At 35.4% G+C, this 23,910-nt stretch overlaps 2 protein-coding genes across 2 annotated transcripts; one reads left to right on the forward strand and one right to left on the reverse strand.

Moving 5' to 3' along the window:
* Window positions 1-2,783: 2,783 nt before the first annotated feature.
* On the forward strand, window positions 2,784-10,369 carry LOC128986906 (intraflagellar transport protein 74 homolog). Its single transcript, XM_054407513.1, has 11 exons — window positions 2,784-3,091; window positions 3,407-3,553; window positions 3,929-4,181; window positions 4,424-4,620; window positions 4,790-4,966; window positions 5,590-5,720; window positions 7,303-7,399; window positions 7,936-8,229; window positions 8,644-8,775; window positions 9,530-9,622; window positions 9,997-10,369. The coding sequence occupies exons 1-11, from the start codon at window positions 2,912-2,914 to the stop codon at window positions 10,201-10,203; spliced, it is 1,908 nt and encodes a 635-aa protein (XP_054263488.1). The 5' UTR covers window positions 2,784-2,911; the 3' UTR covers window positions 10,204-10,369.
* A 4,224-nt stretch (window positions 10,370-14,593) lies between these two features.
* On the reverse strand, window positions 14,594-23,628 carry LOC128986563 (protein odr-4 homolog). The gene is made up of 9 exons (XM_054406994.1): window positions 23,391-23,628; window positions 22,616-22,786; window positions 22,070-22,275; window positions 20,487-20,664; window positions 19,679-19,849; window positions 18,281-18,397; window positions 17,851-17,941; window positions 15,682-15,864; window positions 14,594-14,858 (listed from the first exon to the last, which is right to left on the reverse strand). Exons 1-9 carry the CDS (start codon window positions 23,484-23,486, stop codon window positions 14,698-14,700), a joined length of 1,374 nt encoding a protein of 457 aa, XP_054262969.1. The 5' UTR covers window positions 23,487-23,628; the 3' UTR covers window positions 14,594-14,697.
* Window positions 23,629-23,910: the final 282 nt, after the last annotated feature.

The following is a 23,910-nucleotide window of genomic DNA, read 5'->3' on the forward strand; positions in this document are numbered from 1 at the left end:
AGATACCCTTTTCTCATAAAACCGTCCGTAAAACCGATCCTTTGTTCACGGATGTTTTTCTCTCCTGACAAATTATAAATAAAAAACGATGTGTTGGTAGATACCTTTATTCTGCCAAATCTACTAAAGTTTTATCTTTTAATTAACAATATTGTTAACGAAACGCCAACGCCAACGCTCACTACGATCACCCGTCGATGTGTATTGTCAGTGTGGTTGTGTAGCTTCATGCTAGCGCTAGGAGCTGTGTGCCTGCCTGCCGGCCTGCCGCCGCGCCGTGGCCACACACACTCGGAGCCAGCCCCTCCGCCTCCCCCCTCCCCCACTAACCGCTCACGTGTACTCACCTGACCGTAGATCACCTGATTTTGGAGATCCATTCCATGCGGATTGCGAGTGACTCGTCAGTAGTGCATGTCGCGAGAGTTTCTCAATCAGGTGTCATGTCATTAAATTGGGCTAATTTAGTGAAGCACTAACATTTACAGTTGGGACCACGAAAGTTTGCAGTTGGCGGCAGCCAATCACAAGACTAGTGCGACGTTGCCATATCGCCCTTTGACGACACTAATTAAAATACTAAACAATATTTTTAAAACAGCTGGTATTATTCGATTTGGCAACACCGCACTGCCCTCATTGGCTCATTTGAAGTCAAATGGTAAATAGGCTACTCCCTCAACTGCAAACTTTCGTGGTCCCGACTCAAATTATAGTTGGAAGCTTGGTTGAGTTTAGTAATGAATGTGAATGGTGGAGTAATGGAGTAGCCCATATATATTAATCACGGACATAACTCCCAAGTTTATTATCACTGTGACAGTGACAAAATATAAAATATGTTTCAAGGACGACTCTGGTCGTGTGGTTGAAGAATAGGTAAATACTTGATATTGCTAGAGACCATCCTCTGCCAGTCTGATCGTGTAGGCCGTATGCCTGCCGTCACATACGTCATGTGATAGTTGTGGTGTGGTGATATGGTTGTGGTATATAGTGCTGTGGTGGGGAATGGGAGGGGTAGTAGGAGGCCCACAGACATTTTTGCGGGGGGGCCCGGGGAAATACTGTTACGCCACTGCTCGAGCTCGAGGCAGCGGCCTGGTTGAATTTTCTACGTCATAATTAAGTAGTGCTTTTTCTATAACAAGCTAGCATTGCAGACAGGTGACACCCTCTCATTTAATCGCGTACCCTATTATTAATTTAAATAAATATAAATTTATTTACATAAATTTAAGATTGAATCAAACATATAGTGTTCTGAACCAATACAAAACCAATTGAAATTTGATTTCCGTACATTTAAATGAAATCAGTCAATATTTTCATCGCCCTGTGTGCAAGCTTTCGCATTCATAAAAAATATACAAATAAATATACTCATTCGCTTTTTGCTGCCACCAACAAAACAGCTGTAACGACACAACTGATGCGCGGCCAACTTTAACTCCTGGCCGCGGCCTTTAAAGCGGCAACATGAATAATGAATTACAGTATTCACATTGCAGCCCGGTAGGGTTGTAACAGGTGTTTGGTTTTGGAGGCAGCTAATGGTATTTGTGTCTTTTTTAATATGAAAGCTTAGTTACCGGTACTGGTCTATGCTATGAAAATATTTACTCCACTTTAAATATACAAAAATAGATTTTCAATTTAAATATTGTTTTGGTTTTCGATTCTATGTGTTTAATTTTCAATCTTTTAATACATTTATGTTCATAAACTTAAATTTAAATGAATAATACGCGAATTAATGAACTGGAGTCACCTGTCTACCATCTTATCTTATGGGACGTCTGACACTAAACAAAACCACTTGCAAAGTTGCCAATTTTACCAGAAGTGGTTTAAATACCTGCATTTAAGTAATCCAATTCGTTGCTTGTGTTGCAACCGGTTTCAACTCCGTGGAGTCATCTTCAGGCGTCCAAGGATATAAGTCATATTCACTTCATTTGAAGGTCGTCATAGTTTTTAAAAAACGAATATTCGTTTTTTAAAAACTATGAAAACCAAAAACTATGACGACCTTCAAATGAAGTGAATATGACTTATATCCTTGGACGCCTGAAGATGACTCCACGGAGTTGAAACCGGTTGCAACACAAGCAACGAATTGGATTACTTAAATGCAGGTATTTAAACCACTTTAAGTATTATACAGTAATCCGGAGGCTAACATCCATCAATATGAAATTTTACCAGACCGCGGCCTGGAGTTAAAAGTGGCCGTGAGTCTGCTCTTTTGTCAATGACTGAATATTTCATTTTCTAATTGTTTATAACAGTTAGCTAGTTTAACTATTAGACTCGACTCATGGTGGAATATTAGTCTAATATACATCAATATAAAAATGCAGGATTTATTGTTTTGGTTTAACACTTTAATTTGTATTTAATAATGCTTAATCTAAAACTAACTATAGTTTTTATTTTCATTTTATACACAAGTTTATTATAGTTCTGAAACTATACAGTGAGCACTATTTTACAAGTTTTACCTTACTGGCTGCAAGTAAAGTACGAAAGCTACATATGTTACCATGGCAACGAGTGTTTTCATTGTATTGACATTTTGTCTGCTTTTCTGCTAATCTGCTGTGCTGTCTGCTCTGCTCTGCTGCATTCTGCAGAGAGTGAGACAAAGTTCTTTGGGGTTGGGTTATGTGTTTTTAGCATAATATTGATGATTTAAAATAATCAACGTTTAGTGAAACAGCGATTATAAACAAATTACCGAGATTTATGAGTATATTTTTATTGTTGAGGATAATGTAATCCCAAACTTCAATCTGGGTTACATTTCTATATTCCAACTTGGTGATAACTTAACACCTAGAGGAGTATTAAAAAATTAACTTTATGCTGCGTATTTTTGTAAGATTTTCCAGTTTTCATTAAACTAAAGATGGACCTAGACAGACCAGCTTCCCGAAGTGGTTTACATGATCAACGTCCAGTTACCAGATGGCGTAGAGATGAAAGGCCACCTTCCAGGAGTGGAGTTGCGACAGAGGATACGTCTAGGTATATGGGAGAGGACAGACCGACATCAAGAAGAGGGGCAAAGCCTGAACCAGGGTTTCATGTAAGCGACGGATCATAATCAAACTATTTTAACTAGGCCTAAGTTCTCTAAGGCAGTTTGATTCATCAGTTATTAAGTGTCCAAAGTGAGAAGCAACTGGGGACTATGCACGCCCCTGACAAAAGATAAAAAACTCATGTTAGTATGTTAAGACTTTGTTATAAAAAATATTAAATAAACATTTTAACTAAAATAACCTTCAGATTTGAAGGCAGGCTCCTATAACCATTTAAAAATTATTGGCAATCCAGACAATTATTTGTTGTGATTCATGGGTACTAACCTATCTATATTAAAACATATGATTATGATTAGGGAGACCGGCCAATGACTCAGAGAAGTATGATGATGCGGCCACCATCAGCATCAGCATTCAGTAGTCGTATGACAGGAACATCATCTCGTCTGTCATCTGCGCTGATGACCACACCTCACACTGGAATGGGCATTCTACCTGCACAAGTATGTACAAAGCTTACATACCTACCACTACTTTTTATTAGTACAGTTTACCCTTGTACTGTACCGGCTCACCCCTTGCTTTACTGGATACATTCCACGCACTGGTCTCTGTGAATGTAAGGTAAAAGAGAATGCCAACCTTTTAAATAATAATAATAATAAATGACCACCTTTTTTACTTCTGGTTGTAATACCGCACCTTAATTTGTCAAGGTTCTTCATATGGAGCAGAACATACAATAGGTTATAAGTGTTAGTTAAGTTATGTAATTAAAATGTAAAAAAGTGATCACTAGAAATTTAAAACTTATGTTTAGGGTCACCCAACCTGTGTTTTATAGACAACCTTGACAACACAGTCAACACATGTTACAGTCTAGCTTGAGAGAGCGAGATCGCCTGGTGTCTCAACAGGGAGTGAGTGGGCTGAGAACAGGCACGTCGCGCGGCCCAGCCTCTCGGCAAGTGCAAGACAAGCGATACTTTGAGTCACTTCTGCACCTGAAAACACGAGAACTGGCCAACGAGGTAACTCGCCTACGCAGACAGATTGAGAGCGACTCCAGAGATCAGGCGACATACTTAGTGTACGATAAGCGAGTCAAGGAGATGGCTGCTGAACTCACTGGTGAGTCGATAATTTTTTAATGCATTTTTGAGTCATTATATATGCAGGGTTTGATTTAAGGGAGTAGGCAGTAGAATTGCGTTTGAGGTTTCATCCTTAAGATAGGAATTTTAATTTTAAAAATAATTATAAATTACTGATGCTGCACTGTAACACAACAAACTTTACAATGTAAGAAAAGTACAAAATAAAAACGTGTTCCCTTTAAGTTTTACTTTTTCAAATTAATGTTTGGTTTGCAGATTTGCAGGGACAGTTGTCGGATTACAACTTGTTGGTGGACAAGATCAACACAGGTACGGAGCGTGGAGAGATCGTAGCCGAGACTCGGGAACTAGCAGCGGCCAATCAGACAGAGGCTGCGGCGCTAGAGGCAGTGTTCACCGACCGTACCAGACGACAGACACAGGTGCATCAGCTGGAGCAGGAGATACAACAGGTAGTTGTTAGCTGTTAGATCATTGAACTGATTAATTATTTCTCAAAATTGAGAAACGTTTTGGTAGAATGGATCAACATAAACTATGTAATGTGGGGATTCAGGTTGATAGAAGAAGATAGAGCGTGTATTAAGTGCAAGAGATTAAGTTAATTTGATTTTATTTTAGGAGAGACAAGTAGCAGAGAAGCTAGTAGCAGGGATGACCGGCGAGATGTTGGAACAGTATCAGTCACTGAGGCAGGACAATGAAAGACTTACACACCAGATGGAGTTGTTGCAGGGACAGCTAGATGCACTCACAGCATCTCGTACGGGGCTTCAGGACCAAATCAGCTTGTCATCAGTAAGTGAAACATATTTTGTCGCACTCTCAAATTAAGAAAACTGTCCTATATAGAGCTGCATAGTTTCATCTCCTTCTAAAACATTTCAAGATTGAAACCAGTACAAGAAAAAATTAACATACTGGCTGGTTGAGAGAGAACCCTCCGTATGCTAAAATGGAGTTTTCCAGAGCATCATTTACAAGAAAAACGTTTTAATTTCCCTATACAGGGGTATGAAGAGCTTGCACCAGACACTTAGGTGTTTGGAAAAGAAATCAAGTAGGCTACAATATGACTGCAAAATACTCAAATAATCTGTTAAAATATGTTTGTGATTCTTGTAATGTTCTCCATGAACATGTAAATTAATTATATTATCCATTGTCTACTAAAGAAAATTTTTATTTCTTGTGATTTATTAAAGAAATTAATTGGTGCCGCAAAAATATAAAATTTAGGAGTTGGTAAAAAAGTTCTTATAGGAGTGGAAATATTGATTTCTGGGGAAGTCCAGGTCATGTGTTAATGTGACAACTACACAGATGTAGATCGCTATTACTGTTAAAAGCTTACCTGCAGCTGTCAGTGTATTTATATCCAGCCAAGAGCCATATTAACAGTGAGTGGTTGTGTATAACAGGTGAAGCAGGAGGCTGTTAGGTTGTATGTGACACTAGCTGAGCTGGAGAGTCGTCGGGACACACTGCTAGAGGAGGAGAGGAACAGACTGAGCCCAGCGGAGGAGAGAGATCGTCTGCTGTCTCGTGTCAGGCAAGCACACTTGTAACATGCTACAATATTAACATGCTTAAATGTATATAGTGAAACTTCTCAATGTGTTGACAATCATGGAACTGGAAGGATGTTTGGTTATAAGAAATTTTGAATTATCTAAAAAGTTATTACTAATAAAAGTAAACTTATGAAGTCATCGTGTTGTCAAATTAGGCCTACCTGTGACAGATTTTCAAAAATCAACTAGGTACATAATGGATTGTGACCTGTGAATTGTCAGAATTAACAAAAGATTTAGGTTACCTTGTTTTGGGTGGATTTGACACTTAACAGTGTAATAATGACATGTCGGAGCTTATGAGTTATGATTATGCATTTTGTACCCTGCCTAATACAACACTACCTACTCCATGACTATTTATTAGTTCTGTTCCCCTGTATTAGACTCTCCATTCCCATTAGTTCTGTGAGTCATTGTCGTCAGCTGTTGCAACTAGTGATGTGTCAAAACCAAATCTCAAATCTCAAAACTAAGGAAAAGTTTCGGTTTCGAGATTCGATCACCAAGTTTCAAGACTCAAAAGTTTCGAAATTGAAGATTTTGCCAGTTTTATTTTTGAAACTGCTGACATTTTTTTGTGTCATTGTTATTGTTTTCACACAACACTGTTTCCAAACAAGCTGGTAGCAATAGAGCAAGCATCACCATTAAACAGTAATGAAACAAGTAAATTTTATTCTGAACTTCAAAAGGTATCTTAAATACTATAACTGGTACAATTCAGTTTCACATCAATATCATAGACAAACCAACACAAGGGAGTATGTTTTATTTATGTCAATATTTACTAAACACAAATATTGACCAATAAATGTTCTTATTAATCTAATATTTATGTTAATGTTGGTGTCAGAAGTTTAATTTATTTATTTTTTGTTGGTTGTTTATGAAAAATTACGTTGTATTGGGTTTTAAGATTATCAGTCACATTCACATATTTATGTTATGTCACGGTCAGGAGTCGATCTCTTACAGTTTTGATTGCATACCTAACATTTTATGATTATGTGAATTTTTTTGTAACCTTGACCTTTGTAACCAGCTAAGTAAAAAGTTTTGCTTTTAGGTTTTGAGATTCGGGATTTGATTTTTTAAAGTTTCGGTTTCGGTTTTGAGATTTAAAATTTCTGGTTTTGACCATCACAAGTTGCAACTCTACTTCATTTTTCTGCTTTCTTCTTCAGGCTAAAAACGGCTCTTCTTAAGTGGATCTTCTTCCTTTCTGGAATTCCTTTAGTTTATCATCATCTCACCTTATCACTTTTCAAATGCCCAATCCATCTCAAATATATGCTATTTGCTACACCAAATCAAGTCTAATTCTTGAAACATACAATTCTCTGTTGTGTACGGTTTTCTATTCTCCAGGAGTGAATAAGTATTATTTTACTGAAACAAGTGTATAAACTACTGAATTTTCTTTTACTGTTAAGTTTTAAATGAAAGTCGGAAGTCGGCATGGTATTCTAGTAAACCCACCAATGTGTTCACTCAGATTTAAGCCCTCCTCAACTGAAACATGGTAGCTTAAAGTGGCATCCCAAATGGTTTTTACAGACAAGACAATGCAGAGATAGCCTCGATGGAGCGAGCCAGCGCAGAACTGAAGGAACAGATACGCCAAGCTGAGCTTAATTTGCAACAGGTTAACGAGGTCAGTCAGTACTGACTAAAACTACGTTTTTAAGTCATATTTTAGACTTGTTTGTGAAACATGTTTTTATTCATGTGAAGCTGTGTCTATATAAATCCAGTTGGCAGACAGGCGTAACCTGCCTCGTAAACTGTCTGCCTACTGGCCTCGTGTTAACACGAAGCTAGTTAGCTCATACAATCTTAAGATAAGGAATGGAACAGGTGATTTTGGTTTTTAGAAAAAATACTGCATGAATATGGTGCTTGCTGACCAATCATAAGTTAGCCGGTTCAATAGCTCTTTGGCAAAGTTTGAAACTAGACCCACCTATGTGACATCTATTTCAGTGCCCGGATAGTCAATAATCCTAGCCATAGCCAGTAACAAGCGCACATTTATTTAAACATTCATTCTCCTCTCATCTTTGCCTTACCTAGGTAAAAAAACTGCTGATCCTAGTCAGTAAGAAAAATATCCCACTCCAGGCTGCCCATAACCAGCTTGGAATGCTCCAATATGTACGACACTGTTCATTAAACTATCAATATCTATAGGAGTTGACGGAATCGCAGAGTGAACGCCATTCCAAATACTTGGAACTGCGCAAACGCGAGGAGACCATGGAGGAGTTCTTGGCAACCTGGGAAGCGACCAAGGAGGCGGAGGCTGCGAGGTTGGAGGAACTGGAGGGTGACGTGGTGGCGACACTGGCAGCCATCAGTCGTAGGTTGGCATCACTGCCGAGCCCAGCTGACTACCTGGCACTGGAGCAGGACCTGGCCAGTGGCAGCAGGACTCTGGACTCTCTCACTGCTGATCATGCTCAGCTTGCGTTGTACTTGAACAAGGTAGCGATCACGGTGATCTGATTATTGTAGACACATATTTTACTTAGGCTAGTTGACTGAAGCATCTGGTTTCCTCATGCGTTTCTATTCAGCTTTATACATGGACTAAGTATGTCACTGATCGTGTAACTTTTATACCTAAATTGTTATCAAAATGATGAGTCTGAAAATTGGATCAAATATGCTGCAATTCAATTGCTGAGTTTAAGTAAGCCGTTGCACCGAGAATCTCTATAGGCCTTTTTCGATATCAATTCAAGGCACTATCTCCTGGATTTTTAAAGTTCTAATGTGGAGCTTGGGTTAATATTTAGTGGTCACTGTGGCACAAACAAGGATAACTTTGTTTGATGTTTCTGGAATGCTATTTATGGGAAATTAAAAATCAAATGTCAAGATTTATTTTGATGTCAGGTAGAGGTGATGGAGGATAAGGTCAAGGCACAGTTGGCAGCCCTGACAGAAAACTTGCAGAGGATGCAGGATGAGATGGTGCGATTGGCAGACCTGGATGGACTAAGAGCGAGAGCTGAAGCTCGGAGACTGGTAAGACTTACCAGTATTAAATGTTACCAATACCAATATTATGAATACAATTTGAGATAGTATTGAGTTTTGTTCACATTTCATACAATTATTTTAAATGCCAAGAATGTAATCTCCCTCAGACATATTTTTATTTAGCATCTCAATATCATCTTCAAATTTCGGATTGTTTGGATTGGTCGTTTTAGATCAATAACATACAAATAAAGCACAACACACAAATGTAAACATCAATCACTATCAACTTTGTGCGAACTGACAGTTTCACAATATTTACACTACGCTCTATGGTGTAAAATAATAGCTGAAACAGATGCGGCAATTATAGTCAGCCACAAAAACAAAATAACCCATTTGTGATGCAGTATAATCTATATTTTCATATTATAAACAATTTATATTAATATTATTTTGGAAAAATATATCTGTCTTTAGCCCAGAAAAGATATTTCTCGCGACTGATATATCCGTTTCCTGCCCGGAACATAAACTGAGATTGATGGATTTATCTGCCATAGCCCAGGAAGGGTTATATACACAACACAAACACTCACTATGTGGCTCATATCACTTTAAATACTTTGATGAGCCTTCTGCAGAAAAACAACATTGCACAGACTAAAAACACCCAGTCAAGTATAAAGCTTTACAGGGAATTTTATATCTTTGAGTTATAATAAACCTGCCTCTAACAACAAACTTCCTACTTGCACACACCTATGTTTTAGTCAATAATTTATATACGTGTATTCAGGAGCTAAACGAGGAACGAGACACTCTACTGGAGTCTAGAGGCAGCACGATACAAGCTCTGCATGCTGCCAGAGAGAAACAAACTTCATTGGAAGTGAGTTCTGAATTTATCGTTTTACTTAAATACTTTCTTCTAACCATTTTACACTCATTGTTGTTTGGGTTAACTAATAATTATTTGTAAATATCTATAATAAATGATCGAGGACTTGAGTGGAATTTGTAAGGATGAATGCATTCTTTATGAGTTGCACATCAATTCAAGCATTTTCCAACTTCTTTCCCGTCGTTTTTGTGTGTATCTATTAAAATCCTTTTTTTTAAGATTCTATTATTGATAATGAAGTTAGAGAAAAATTTGGTGAAAATATGCATATTAACTATCAATAAATAGTCAACATTAGCAAAGCTAAACAAATATAAAATATAACGTAATAAGCTATAACTACTCAACTGATTGCTTTTCAGAAGCAGCTCGCTGACAACGAGACCCACACCCAGCTGAACAATATGGAGCGTAAGCTCGCTACGTTGGAGCAGAATAACTTCTCCATGAGGGAATTTATCGCGTCTCGGTCAGCGGAATCAGACTACGAAGGAGTTAGAGGCAATGTACTCGGACTGGTGAAGGACTTGAACTTATCTCTGAGGGAGTCGTACAAAAAACAGTCCTAGACAATTCTTGGCTTTAATTATGTTCAGTCTTAAAGTGGATTGACACCTAATCATTTTTTAGTTAAAAAATACATAACTCTTTTCTAAAGTTATATTTGTTGATACCGATCTTCTCAACTGTTTTGCTAAACTAATTTTGTAGAAAATTACTACTTGTACTTGTAGCCCTGGATGTTTCAAGTTTGTAAACAAAAATATTTTTTACTTTTACGTAGGGATGGACGAGATTGGATTTTTAGTTCGAGACGAGATCGAGACGGGATTTCCCTTCTCATACACAACGGGAAATGCACGTTCAAAATTTTTACCTGATTTTGTAACATTGCTAGATGACTGTTTAAATACAAAAATAATGATAATAGGCAAGAATATTTACAATCTTTTATTAAAAAACATCAGCATAACATTTTTTTATTAATCACGCCTAACTTATTAAAAATGCCTACAATTAGGAAACATAGTGATATCAGTTAGGATAGAGTTCAACTTATCCTAAAATAAAATAAATCATAAAATAAAAGCAATATTCATTTTTATAAAATAGGCTAGTTACTTGTTTTGACTTTTTATAGTAATAAAACATTCCTCACACTGCTTACACTTAACAAAACTTCTCAAATGTTATTAAAGTAATATTATTAAAATAATTAAAGTAATATTTACATTTAAAGAATTAATTAAATAAGAACGCCTTCGCAAAGGAAACGCAACTACAACACGCTCCTGTATTGCGGGTATTGCATTTACTTTCTGCAGGCGTTTTTAATTTTTTTTTTATTTTTTTTTTTTATTCTTGTCTCGATAAAAATCTCGGCCAAAAAGAAATCTCGTCTCGTGTAACAAGATTTAAAATTTCCCGAAAATTTCCCGAAATTTCGAGACTTGACCATCCCTTTTACGAAACTTGTTGGTTGTTATGTTTTACTGATGTTATCCACTTTTATACTCGTTGTATAGTTAGTTGTTAGAAACACTAATAAGTAGACTACCTCCCATTTGTGTGTTACCATTGACTTTGGATACTGCTTGTAGACTTCTCAAAGCTTTACTGAACATTTGTTAAAATCTGACGGGTGTTTTAATGCATATATCATGTCAAGTTATGTTTAAATGGACTGTTGGTTGAATAATGTGTTTATAATTTTCAGTAAATTTTACAGTATCCTTAATTCGTTTGTTCTTGTTGGATAATAGCTCATAAAGGTTTTGATTCTGTTATAGTTTCGGTTAAGGTTGGTGAATAACCAAACTTGAAATGCCTTTAAATAATCTATAACTGATCCATGAGAATGATCTCTAAAGGATTAAGTTTGATACAACACGTTATTCTGTCGTTGTTTTGCAAGAATTAAAATAAATTTGGTTAACAACAGCTATATTATAGTCTAAATCTTTTAACTTATAATCTAACATGCAAAGGAGCTTATTTTACCAGTACTTTAGGGAATGTGTTAATTTCTTTACATTCATTGATCCCCAAGATCTGTTCAAATTTAGCAGTAAGTTTGAACAATGCGTTTATCATATCAGGTATAAGATTTTGTGAGTGGTTATTATAGAAAATGTAGAAGTATTTTGAATGCCATACGTTTCAGCCAGAATTGAAAATATGCTACAATGGTAATTGTTATTACGTGTACTGTGTACCTGGCAGCATATCTATGTAATGTTTTCAAATTTAAAGTAGGCAAGTGTCATGTATCCGATAAAGTTATACTATTTTTTACTTTATATATTGAGTTTGATACATAAATCTTTTCTAATACTCTTTTCACAAAATATAGGCGGTTTTAGGGGAAGAAATATATCCCCTCCATTTGATCCTATGTTAACAAATTGCTTAACAGCTGAGGTTTGCGAAAACGTCAATTAGCTGAAACCTGCATTAACGAAAAAGTGTTGGGAGAACTTCCCCACCGCCTAAATTGCGTGAACAACAAGTATAAAGCACCATACCTCGCAGCATATCAATTTTTCATATATAGGGTCTTTAAAAAATCTTGAAAACAAAATGTGAAGACTGAAACATGCATAGATAATACCTTTTACTTTAGACACTGCAAGTTGTAACTATACTTGCCATCTTATTGTAAATCAAAAACTTTCATTAATTTTATATTTGTTTTACGTCTGGTGACTTGTGAGTGTGCTGATGATTATTTTTATCTCTTATTTAAAAGTAAATTTTACATCAACGTCAATATTGTTGTTGTCGTGATTATAAGAACACAGGAAAACCAGTATTTTACAAAAATATATATTTGACAAAATAATTTTGAAGTTAGCAAAATAATAAACAATAAACATAAGACATACAACATCCAAGCATACCTTAAAAATTGTTTTCTGGTCACAAGAATGATAAATCTTTTGCGAGGTATGTTTAATAAATAATGTTCAACTTGTAAATGTAAATATGTGAGTTTGTTTAGGTTTAGGTGTATAGCTTTAACTGTACCAAGAGAAATTGAAAACCATGACCTAGCATAGTTATATCTCGATTTGTCAAACATCGAATTTATAGAATGTTACATTTCACAATCTCGATAACATTTGCCTAAACGGGATACCTAGCACAAGTACAGTAAGGGACCATTACTCCAATAAAACCATGGAAATTATGGTCATTAGAAAAAATATAACCCAAGAGCTTATTCATAACAATCTTACGAGACCCTGAAATAGTTAAATAGTTTGTTTTGAATTTTACTCCATTCCACTATTCCATTTTACTTGTAAAACTTCAGCTAATTTCTTTAATAAACTTATGAATTCTATAATCATATTCCAGTCGAGATATAAGAGGTGGCCATATTCAGTTAGGCCTACTTGTTTTAGGGTTAAAATATGGTCTCATTTAAAGACACACAAAGCAAAAGTACATTAAAAGCAATTTTATGTAAAAACAATCAAAATTTCGGATTAGATATTTTTTCTGAGGTATTGAGGATTTCCAGAAAAGGAGAGGGGTTCAAAAAAATGTTGTAATAATCAAAACTTGGACTATCTAAACGAATTATCCTTTTTTTATTCATTGTTTTAAAGTAAGTGTTTTAAACAACTGTATACAGCACAATGCGTAACTGAACCAAAATGATTGACTATGGAATATTATCTCTTGTAAGGTTGTGTAGTGAAAGAAAATTAGCTGACGGTTTAAGGCTGTTGACGGCTACATATCTCTTATCATTGTGGCAAAATGTTGGTATATCAGTATAACATATCGGTATATTCAAGTATTGTAAAACCATTCCAAATATTTTAGCATAGATTGTTTAAAAATGAGTATATCAATTAAATAAACCATGTTTGCATTTATTAATCTGATATAACAGTAATTTTGAATGTACTTTTTTGAGAACTATCTTTGAACAATTGTAAATTAACCAAAAATACTACACTATTCTTGGGATTGGGTATATGCCAAAAATCGTAAATAAATTTCAATATGAAAGAGTGCAATGAATACCATTTACTTGAAAAATTGTTTATAGTTACTTTTAAAAGATAAAAACTGAATGTAAGTAAAGTAAATGGAGCAATTAAATTGTTTAGCATAATAAAATCCAGATAATAACTATATTAGCTGTATTTAGTCAGGTTTTAACGTATCATGAATACTAAAGCAGGAAAATCACTGGTAATGTAGTTGTAATAGTGAGCATTTTATTTGAATGAATTATGAATACCATTTAGGGGCAAATGATCAGATAATTATTCAATGTTTTTGTGTAGGGTTTTTGAAACTGTCCGCAAATATTGATATTTACACAAACTCATGAATAATTAAGAATAAGTTTGAGTTTGATATTATAATTTCACAGACATTGTTCTCACTGAACATAACGCGGACACAAAATGTTGCGATAATTCAAAAACTGCCTATGAGATATTATTTGTTTACTAGTTAAGTCTTTACTGTTTCCCACCAATAACCTCCACAAGGTACCTTCTAGTGTTACTGAACCAATGATCTCATACTCGTAGACTTAAACTGACAGATCTCAAACTGCCATGGCAATAATCAATACTGTGTGTGTCTTATTTTCTTACAAGCCTATTTTTTATCTCCTCAAACTGTACAATAAAGTTTTACTCGTTTGCAGTTGCAGTCTATTTCCTTTAATACCCCTTAGTGCATTTCAAAAGTTCATCTTGTTTCCTCAAGAATGCAGCTCAACAACTAAACATAACCCCTCAATGCTGTAGAATGTTTGTTGAACATCAAACACATTTTAAAAACTGTTGATAAAATCTAGTCTTACAAACAACTATTAAACAGAATCGTATTTTTCAACTGTTGTTACGCTAAAAAAACCTTCCAAGAGTGTTTTACTAGAAGGAAACCCTAAGAAAATTTCATTCAATCAAACAAAACCCATAGTAAAATGTTGTATAAATATATTTTTGCACATTGTAAATAACATCTTTAAATAACTTATCAACAAAATATAAAGTGAATTTTAGTGTACAGTTAAAAATGTAAAAACATACTTATTTATAGTAAAACTGGATGAACAAAGACACTAAAAGTACAAGAAAGGCGGCAGCAATGGTGGAAACGACTATTATAGCTTGACTGGAACCTGAGGTAGAGCTGTCTTCGTGTTTGGGCGTGTCTGCGCCTGTAGTCAGATTGTATAGGTCTGACTGGTCTGGAAAATAAGAATAGAAATTTAGAGAGTAATCATTTAAGAATGGCTTACAGAAGAAGAGTTTATGGGACATATAGTAGACTGCCGATTATCCATGCTAATATATGGCAGAGTGATCGTGGATAATCAAAATCATGCTGCAAACCTAAACTAAAATGCTTGTGAAATAAATATTATTGACTTTTAATGTAAATTTATAACTTTAACAGAGGTTTAGGTAACAATCAAATATTTTAAACTTAGCGTGGAAACTAGAAACCTTTTAATTTTATTTCATATACTTCTATTTACAAAACAACTAATATTGTAGAACCTGTGCATTAACAAAATGAAAATAACAAGTAGTAAAAAATTAAATACACACAAAATGTAACTTATCAATATCAACTCATTGGTTTGATCGGTGACTCATAGGTGGTTAAAGAAACAACAGTCCCTCTGCTGATGGGCCTCCTCATAAACATCTTGGTAATCGCTGTTAAACGTACAGTACACTCACGACTAAGGTTGTTGGCACTTTACCGAGAATCTCGAATAACACGGAGGTCGCATATATTCAAGTATTCATTTTGAAAAAATCATAAATTACTTGCCATTTTCTTTCCTTCAAACAGAAACATATAGAAAAAAAAATACATACTTAAGCCTATAACGACCTCGGATAACCCGAGGGCTCAGATGACTGGTACACGAATAATCGGGAGTGTGCTGTACATTTAAACTACATTTTTTTGCAACCGTGGATGTGCAATAACCACTTACCCCTTTGCAAAACAAAAATGGCTGAAACTGTCTTTTTTTTGTTAAAAAACATCCATCTTACCTGGTTGGCCTTCAAAGTCCTTGTAGACAGAAGACTCGGACACTTTGACTCCGATGAGATCCAATATGGAGACTAGAGCTTCTGACGGTCCCTCCCCAGGAAAGAGGTAGTCTGACAGTGCCACCTTGGAGTGGGGGAGGGGGATGAGTACTCTACGTGGGGGCTCATGTACCACCATCACCTCTATCAACAACACATTTGTAAATACTACAGCCCTCCTACCTTTTAGTGCCAATTACAAAATTACAGCAATTTGGGTAACATAAAAATCCTTCATTTAAAACTACTGTAGAGTCTTGATTATTGTAACGATTGTTTTAATTAATTGGGATGGAAAATAGGGATGAGTGATGAGGGAAAGGCTCTTACCGAGATTCACACCCCTTTTTTATGTCCCACCTTCACGTCCTAAGACACTAGGTTATAGCCTGAAACTTTATTAGGTTACACATGCTGTCCTAGAAGGTCACGGCATTATCACATGGACGGGGCTGCTAATCTTGTGTTCTACGACGTGGATGAGTTCACAAAACACCGTTAGAGCTGAATTCATACACAAAATTTTCATTCCCCAGGGGTTTAGTTCGTTATTAGTTTTTATTGATATATTTATCGTTGTTATCACTTTTATGATTGGACTTTATTCATTGTTATTAATTAATCATTTTATTAATTCGTTGTTTGATATACATAGATTTTATAAATAAATTACCCAAGTTTCACCTTAGTCTCTATTTTACATTATATATATTACATATCATATGTATTATATTCAATCTTGACGTTTGCTATACAATGTAAAAATTGTCTGAAAGCAATAAAGAATTATTATTATAAAATCCATTGGTGGTTGGTGATATTTGAACCCAAGACCTCAGGGACCACACGCTCTACCACAAGAACAGCTCGCTCCCCACCACTAGACACTTGCAGTATTATAAATAATCCAACATTAAAATTAAAATCCAACAGTGTAACTTAATAGTTGAGATGCACAAAATGTAAAAGTGATGGTGGTAAGGAAAGGGTTTTTGTTAGCATGCACATCCTTTGCCACTCAACTGACACAATATATACCACCATTACCTGTGTCATAACCACACTTAACACGTTCGCTGCTACGGACGTTCCGGAACGTCAAACGGGCCACGGGGCCAGGAGCTAGGAACGTTCCGGAACGTTGCCGTTCATTGTTGTTTAACGTTACCATGGATCAGCCAGCTCGTCACGAGCGTACTATATTTCTTTGCAGCTCGTGGGGACGTACTTTTCTGACAATAAAAAATATAGTTTCCCAAAATCACCACCAGGGTCGTTTAGAACAGGGCTTTATCCCACCTCTTTCCTGCTAGATAGCCACACTACTTTACCGACTGCAACCTGGGTAGTGCTGCTATATATCAGAATCACTTAGTACTATGTCCAAAGCCAGTTTTATTGCAGAACATTGCCATCCAGTATAACTACTGTTGTTTTTACTGTAATTCAGTGTATCGGCAGCAATGTTTACGCAGCGGCGAGCGTTAGTTCAGCTCCTGGCGCCGTCCCGGCATCTAGTGGTCAGCAGCGAACGTGTTAGAATGCTACACTATTACCAGTGGAATTTTTTCCACTAAAACTCCAGACATTTTAAAGGGAGAGTGTAAAGGTAAATCGGTAAAACCCCATTATATTTTGGTGTATGTGTTGGTGAATAAACCCATCTTGCACCAAAGTCCAAGACACTAACCACTAGGCTTGCAACAGTTTTCTTTATGTCCCAACTTTACATCTTAGGATGTTAGGCTTAGACCATAACCATTTTTTTACCCTTTAGACTAGGCCTAGAAGGTCGTGGCCCTATCACATAGATTAAATTGAGATATTTTTACGATGCTGACACATCAGTGTGTATCTTTAAATTTATTTGTGACTAGCAGAACAGTATGAGAGGAATTATTACTCTTAAATACAAAAAGAGGTGTTGAAGATAGATCACTTGAAGGCTGATGACTTCTGTCTTTTTTTAAAGAGACAGAGATGTGATTTCTGTTACAACAATACTGACAGTTCAATTTTGACACTTTGAGTTTGGATTGGTGGAATTTGCCAATCGCATTTCAAAACGGAAGACTTTTCCAAATTTTCAGGGGTTTTGACACATTACTATGTCATGTCCAATCAACATACCTTCAGGTGAACCAATTTCTTCTTCAACTAGAGAGTCACAATGCATCTCAACTCTTGCGGCAAATGAACGAATGATATCTTCCTTCACTGCCTGGAAGAAAATCACTTATATTTTTAAGTTAGGGTACCTTTTAGTGTAAGTTAGGTTTCATAATTTAGAAAAGCCATATTACCAAATTATTTTGCTTTAAAGCACTGATTGCAAAGGTAAACAATATTTGCCGGATGTGTATTTAAAAAGTTGGAGGTACTAGTCTATTGCTGAATTACCTCTCAACTATGTCAATTCTTAAAATCAGAGTATAGGTCTTTTCCATGGTTCTTTAAAGTACTAGTGTTAATATACGATATGAGCAAAAAACTATTCATATAATAACTTAATTTTACTTTTTTATTGTACAAATATAAAACAAGATTTTAAAAACTTCACCTTCAGTGCCTCCAAGACAGTTGCTTTTTGATGAACAAACACCCTGCTTGCTAAAACCCCGGTGCAGTTCATTTCTCCGACAACTGAACTCACGGTAACTTCTGAACTGCCTTCCATCTGTAAAAATTACATTAAGAAGTAGATAATAATAAAATACATTAATTCATAAAAGAACAATTCAATTTCACTGAGAACATTTTTGGTTTTTGCAACGGTATAATTTGTTAATAATGTTTAAAAACTCCTCAGGAAGAGTTCACCCGTCTACAGCAGATCTTAGCGGATGAGGCAAACCCAAAATAAACGGAATGCTCAAATGGAAAATTATGGATCTTATGCATTCTACGTGAGTGATTAGCAACTAGTCGATGAATAAACAAAGGTAGAATAAAATTGATCAATAATAATTTAGGGATCTAGGTTTAAAAATATCTGAGCAATACATGTATCTATAAGTATAAAAGAGGATGTTTGTATATATATTTGTTTGGCAGTGATAAACTCAGACACCGCTGAACCGATTGCCAAGAAACTTGGTACATACGTGTAGAATGTCATGGAATAGGTTTATACACCATCAATTTCGCGATCCGTCCAATCAGCTCCACCCCAGTGGCTCTGGAGTTTCCCATGTTAACCTTATGAGAAATGGAATTAATGAATCTTAACAGCTGTTTAAATTAAACAAGTTGGTTCTGTTCTATGATGTTCAATAGCATTAAAGTTACAAGGATTACCAACAGGGTGCAGCACTATTATTTCTTTTACATTTATGACAACAGCTAATTTGCAACCAAAAGGTGAGTGAGCGTAGCGAACAAACTTCAACCTGGAGGCGAGTTAGCGTAGCGAACGAGCTAACCTGAAGGCAAGTGAGCGTAGCGAACGAGCTAACCTGAAGGCAAGTGAGCGCAGCGAACGAGGTCCAACCTAAAGGTGAGTGAGCGTAGCGAACGAGCTCCAACCTAAAGGTGAGTGAGCGTAGCGAACGAACTTCAACCAGGACGTGATTGAGCCATGCGAACGAGATCATCTTGAAAATTAAGAAGTTAAACGGGGCAAAGCCCGCGGGTTACAGCTAGTAAATAATAAAACTGATGTAACATTGCTGTCACAAAATTCAAAGTCATACTGCACGAAGGGCCAATAGCATAATAGACTAAAATTTTGCCTTCTGAACAATTAATGACACAAAACTGTCATTACAACCTACCACTTTCCTAATCTCCAAGTATTTCAGAACATCAAACTCTCAGTGAAAACAGCGCAATAAAGTTAGGCTATACGAGTAATTAAATGACTATATCTATTGTTATCTGACAAAAAGATAGGGCATTTGCCTTAATATATCTAGTGTTAATATTTTTAGAAATATTTTAATACATTGTTTAAACTTACATTTGGAATGTAAAGATTGACTTGGAATATTTTATTTTCATTAGGTTTGGAGTCTCCTTTCGCTGGTTTACTAGTTTCACTGACATCCAAAAGCTCCTCCTCGTTCTTCACCTCCCCGTCTATTGTGCAAATAGACTTTTGGACTCCACTACTCATACTGTCCAAGATTTGCTAGAAATTTCATTAAAATATTTAGTTAATCACTGGTAAAAACTACCACTTTATTTCAAGCAAATTCAGATTATGATTTTCCAATGTTCCTATAAACCACTTCAGTTGAGAATTCAAATATTTTTTGTGATCTTAAGATGTATGAAACTAGTCATCTAATAATAGTGGTTTGTGAACAGCAAAAGCTCTTAAGTACATCATCAAAAAATATTTTTTCAAACACCACAGTGATTATAATATTTAAATATCTAGTAAAGTGTGAGATTAGACATTTTCTTTGTAGTTTTTTAATTGTTTTACAAGTTTAGAACATATTGGCTTCAAGGACTCTTAAGAAAATATTTTCTTTTCAAGAAAATAAAATGAGGCGACACTTTGGTGGTGATTTCTTGTTTTATAATCCTGTTTTATGTAGCCTAGGTACTTAAAACTAAAAAAGTACATTTTACTCTACATTGCATTGAATTTTATTTTGAAAAGCTTTCATTTATTAGTCATAGGCTACATAAAAAAAATCAGCTTGAACAAAAATCTCAGTCGCGCACACCTCTACATTAAATTTACACTAGAAACCTATGTAAAAAAACAGGTCTTTGGAGAAGAGGGGTAGGAAAAAACAAGTACGAAAACGACAAACCTGAAGAGAGTCTTCCAACGGTTGATTGACACGTTCGTCTGTGATAAGAAGTGGTTTGTTTTGGTCAAAATCATACTGAGTGTCCAACACATGCCATTTGAGACCAGCTGTGAACTTACAGTCTGTCGCTCGGAACTGAGTGGACGAACTTGACACGTCCAGACTCTTGCAAGTGAATCTGGGGGAAAAGTTAAGTTTAAGCATCCTTCAGCAGGATTTCTTTTTAGAGGATCATTCCAAAGTATTGGGCAAAACTGCAAATATTTCAGGAAAACATTCTTTTAAAATAACATGACACTGTTTGATTTATCAAAAGGTTATTTCTACCAAATAGCCATAATCAGTAAACAGATGAAACATTAATTACTGAAATAGTATCTTTTTTTATCAATACTTTTGCTTCTTCAAATAATCAAATATTTAGCATTTATTCTTAGTTTTTAAATTTGTTATATTTGCCATGATATATATCCCACGAATTTACTCAGATGTTGCTTACCTGACCATATATAGCACAGCCTAAAAAACCTAAACATAAAAACTATAGATCGTTACTCAACAAGGTAGTAACAAGACCCGGGTTTGGACCGTTCCCTTTCAAAATGTAAAAAATGCCACTGGTGTAAAAACACACAAAAAAATATATATATAGGTAGTTCTATCGCCGTCATTATGTAACTGCAATGAGTGTAAGACGAAATAACAGATCAATAATATTGGTTTAGATCTTATAAGAGAATAGGCTTTATCACACAAGTGGAAAAGGTACATAGGTAGCCTAAGAGTTTAGACAAAACAAAGGGTACTTTACTGTTAAAGGGAACATTCATTATTATCGATGATTTTTTTCTCGATATATCGATATTAACAAATTGAAACATATCAGCTGACAACTACAATAAACTTTATCCAGTATCAACAAACAATAATACAATGAAACTGTTCTAAAAAAAATAACCTAACATAACTAACCAAACGTGTGGTAACATTTAAAAATTCCGTGTTTTACTTGCCTTTACTGTTATCAAAAGGAATTTTAAAATGGTACAGCAAGTTTGGTTGGTTATGTTAGGTTAGCAACTTACAACGGTTTCATTTCTTAATCCATATAATAGACTTTTATCCTAAACAAGATCAGTTGTCAATTTGTAATGTAAAACGATATACCGAAAAAAATCATCAATAATAATAAATGTTCCCTTTAACAGGAAAGTACCAAACAAAGAAGTGGCCTATTATTAACAAAGTTACAGGTTATGGATGTGACAATGAGCACAAAAGCCTTTGTTTTTGGGATTTTTGTGAGGACATCAGGCTTAACTTATCTCTGGTAAGCTGGCTTTCCCAAAAATATCCTAAAGATTGTAAAATGTCATCATACAAACAAACGGTTAATGTTTTTCTACCACAGTCAGCCAAGGTTTTATGTAGTTAATTGATGATCCTTAAGACCAAATAAATGTTTACTGATGAACATTTATAACTAATTTATAAAACAAAACAAGTAGGCTATTATTGGCTTTAGTCTCTTAAATACATTAAAACGCTAACTTTAATAAGCAGCATTTATTTTTACCACTTACTTATTGGTTCCGCCGATGAGATGAAGACATAGTTTTTCCGAAGAAGGACTGTTGCCAAAGTGTTTTGTTTTCTTGCTCAAGGCACGTGTTAGACCTTGCAGCATCGATACTACTTTTGACTGAGCCGCAGTGTCAGAAAACACATCTCCAGGTCCCGTGATGAATATTCCGAGAACCCACATTCCTCCCGGCAGCATTCGGGTGACCTATGTTTCAGTGGGAAGATGTTAATATACAACAGCTGCAACTAAGAGTGCATACCAATTAGTTTGCACTTATTATCAACAACTTACAACCAAATTGAAGAATTAGATTCTGGTCCTAATACAGTGATGTTAAAGTAAATGAACTAACAGAACCATAGTTGCTAGCATAAAAATATTAATCATAGCCTAGATTATTAATTAATTAATCTAATACTTTGTACATTCAAATCAATTTCTCATCAAAAGTGTACCTAAGTTATAAACAAAATTCTGTCCGCCCTATGTAAATGATTAGCCTACGTAAGTTAGGCCCACTAAAAATTACAATTGACCAATCTACCTGCTCTGCATGATCTACCAGCCAAGATTCTTGAATATCGATCAATTTTTCTACACTTTTCCGTTGTGATTTGCGGCTGTCTCCACTCAAGTCATTTCCTAGCTTTGAAGATTTGTCTGCTGGGAGTGGGGTTTTGGCTAGGTGCACGATGAAGTCTTTCTGGCCAGAACACTGAAAAATATATTGTTTCAATGGTAACTTATTTATGAGGTAGGAAACTCAACATCAACATCAAACTCAATAAATAGTGTTCAACATTAAGTTAGGTTACTTTTCCTGTCTTGGTCAAATTCCTCTAAACTGTAGTAGGCCTAAATCTGCATAATTTTTTTACTACGATCTTGAACTAGGTAGGCGTTAATCAGAAACTTACCCTCCAGTAGGTCTACTTGCGCGGCTAATAGTAACACCAGTACTTACACGCATGCGGACTGACAGTCAGTGTCTTAACTTACTTCTTGCTGGAAACGCTCTTTTGTATAGGTAGGGCCTACCTAAAGTTCATATAGCATCAAAATTTCAAATAATCCAATAAAAAGATATAGGCTAGATGAATTTCAAAATAATTACAAATATTTCAGATTGAAAATCTCTTGTTGAAAATCAATCAGTCAATAACTATCGTTTAAGTTAGGCTAGCTCCTAGGATAACTTATAGACAAGTCAAATCAATCAATTCCTTGTAAACATTTAGGAATAATACGTTTTTCAAGTAACTTAAGAATACTTAACATTTAAACTTTCAGTACGTATTCATCTAACATAATTAACTTACCTGGCCTATTATGAGTCCCGGAACATATCCATCTGACTTTCCTAAACGGACAAACTCTGGAAAAATCTTTTCTTCTGCTACAACTATTCTTCCCATCTCTGACGAGTAATTTACAAAATGAATTCAAAGACAAATATGAATATTTTAAACTGTTAATTCTAACTAGTAAATAAATCAATTTGAAATTTAGGTTATTGCAAAAGCAGACAATTGACGTGTTAACATAACAGACAACAGCGAACCGAACAACAGCATCAGCAGCAGCAGGAGAGGAGGAAGGAGGAGCAGATTTCGATTTCGTCGTAAACAAAACCAAAACAAAAAAAAACAATTTTTCCATGTATGCCAGAGGTTCTTCTAACCATGCAACTGTAAAGTTTTCTTCGTTTATAAGTTTCCCATATGCTGCTTTATGGTGATCTTTCCACCATGATGCTGCTTTCTAAAAATGTGTTTTTATTGGCTAAAGGACTTAATGAGTATCTTTACTCCTTAATAATGATTTAATGTTGACTGGGAT

This window comes from Macrosteles quadrilineatus, unplaced genomic scaffold (genome assembly GCF_028750875.1).
Source record: "Macrosteles quadrilineatus isolate MER2022 unplaced genomic scaffold, UCM_ALF_1.0 Scaffold_2__2_contigs__length_208266976, whole genome shotgun sequence".
NCBI classification, from domain to species: Eukaryota; Metazoa; Arthropoda; class Insecta; order Hemiptera; family Cicadellidae; genus Macrosteles; species Macrosteles quadrilineatus.

What these genes read in the sequence shown, in the direction of transcription:
- LOC128986563 (XM_054406994.1), bottom strand. Translation starts at nt 23,486, where the DNA reads ATGGGAAGAATAGTTGTAGCAGAAGAAAAGATTTTTCCAGAGTTTGTC. An exon ending in CGTTGGAAGACTCTCTTCAG is followed by an intron (nt 19,850 to 20,486) that starts GTTTGTCGTTTT and finishes TGAAATTTCTAG; the next exon opens with CAAATCTTGGACAGTATGAG. An exon ending in TCAATCTTTACATTCCAAAT is followed by an intron (nt 18,398 to 19,678) that starts GTAAGTTTAAAC and finishes TAATTTTTACAG; the next exon opens with ATGGAAGGCAGTTCAGAAGT.
- LOC128986906 (XM_054407513.1), top strand. Translation starts at nt 2,912, where the DNA reads ATGGACCTAGACAGACCAGCTTCCCGAAGTGGTTTACATGATCAACGT. An exon ending in AGCCTGAACCAGGGTTTCAT is followed by an intron (nt 3,092 to 3,406) that starts GTAAGCGACGGA and finishes GATTATGATTAG; the next exon opens with GGAGACCGGCCAATGACTCA. An exon ending in ATTTGCAACAGGTTAACGAG is followed by an intron (nt 7,400 to 7,935) that starts GTCAGTCAGTAC and finishes CAATATCTATAG; the next exon opens with GAGTTGACGGAATCGCAGAG.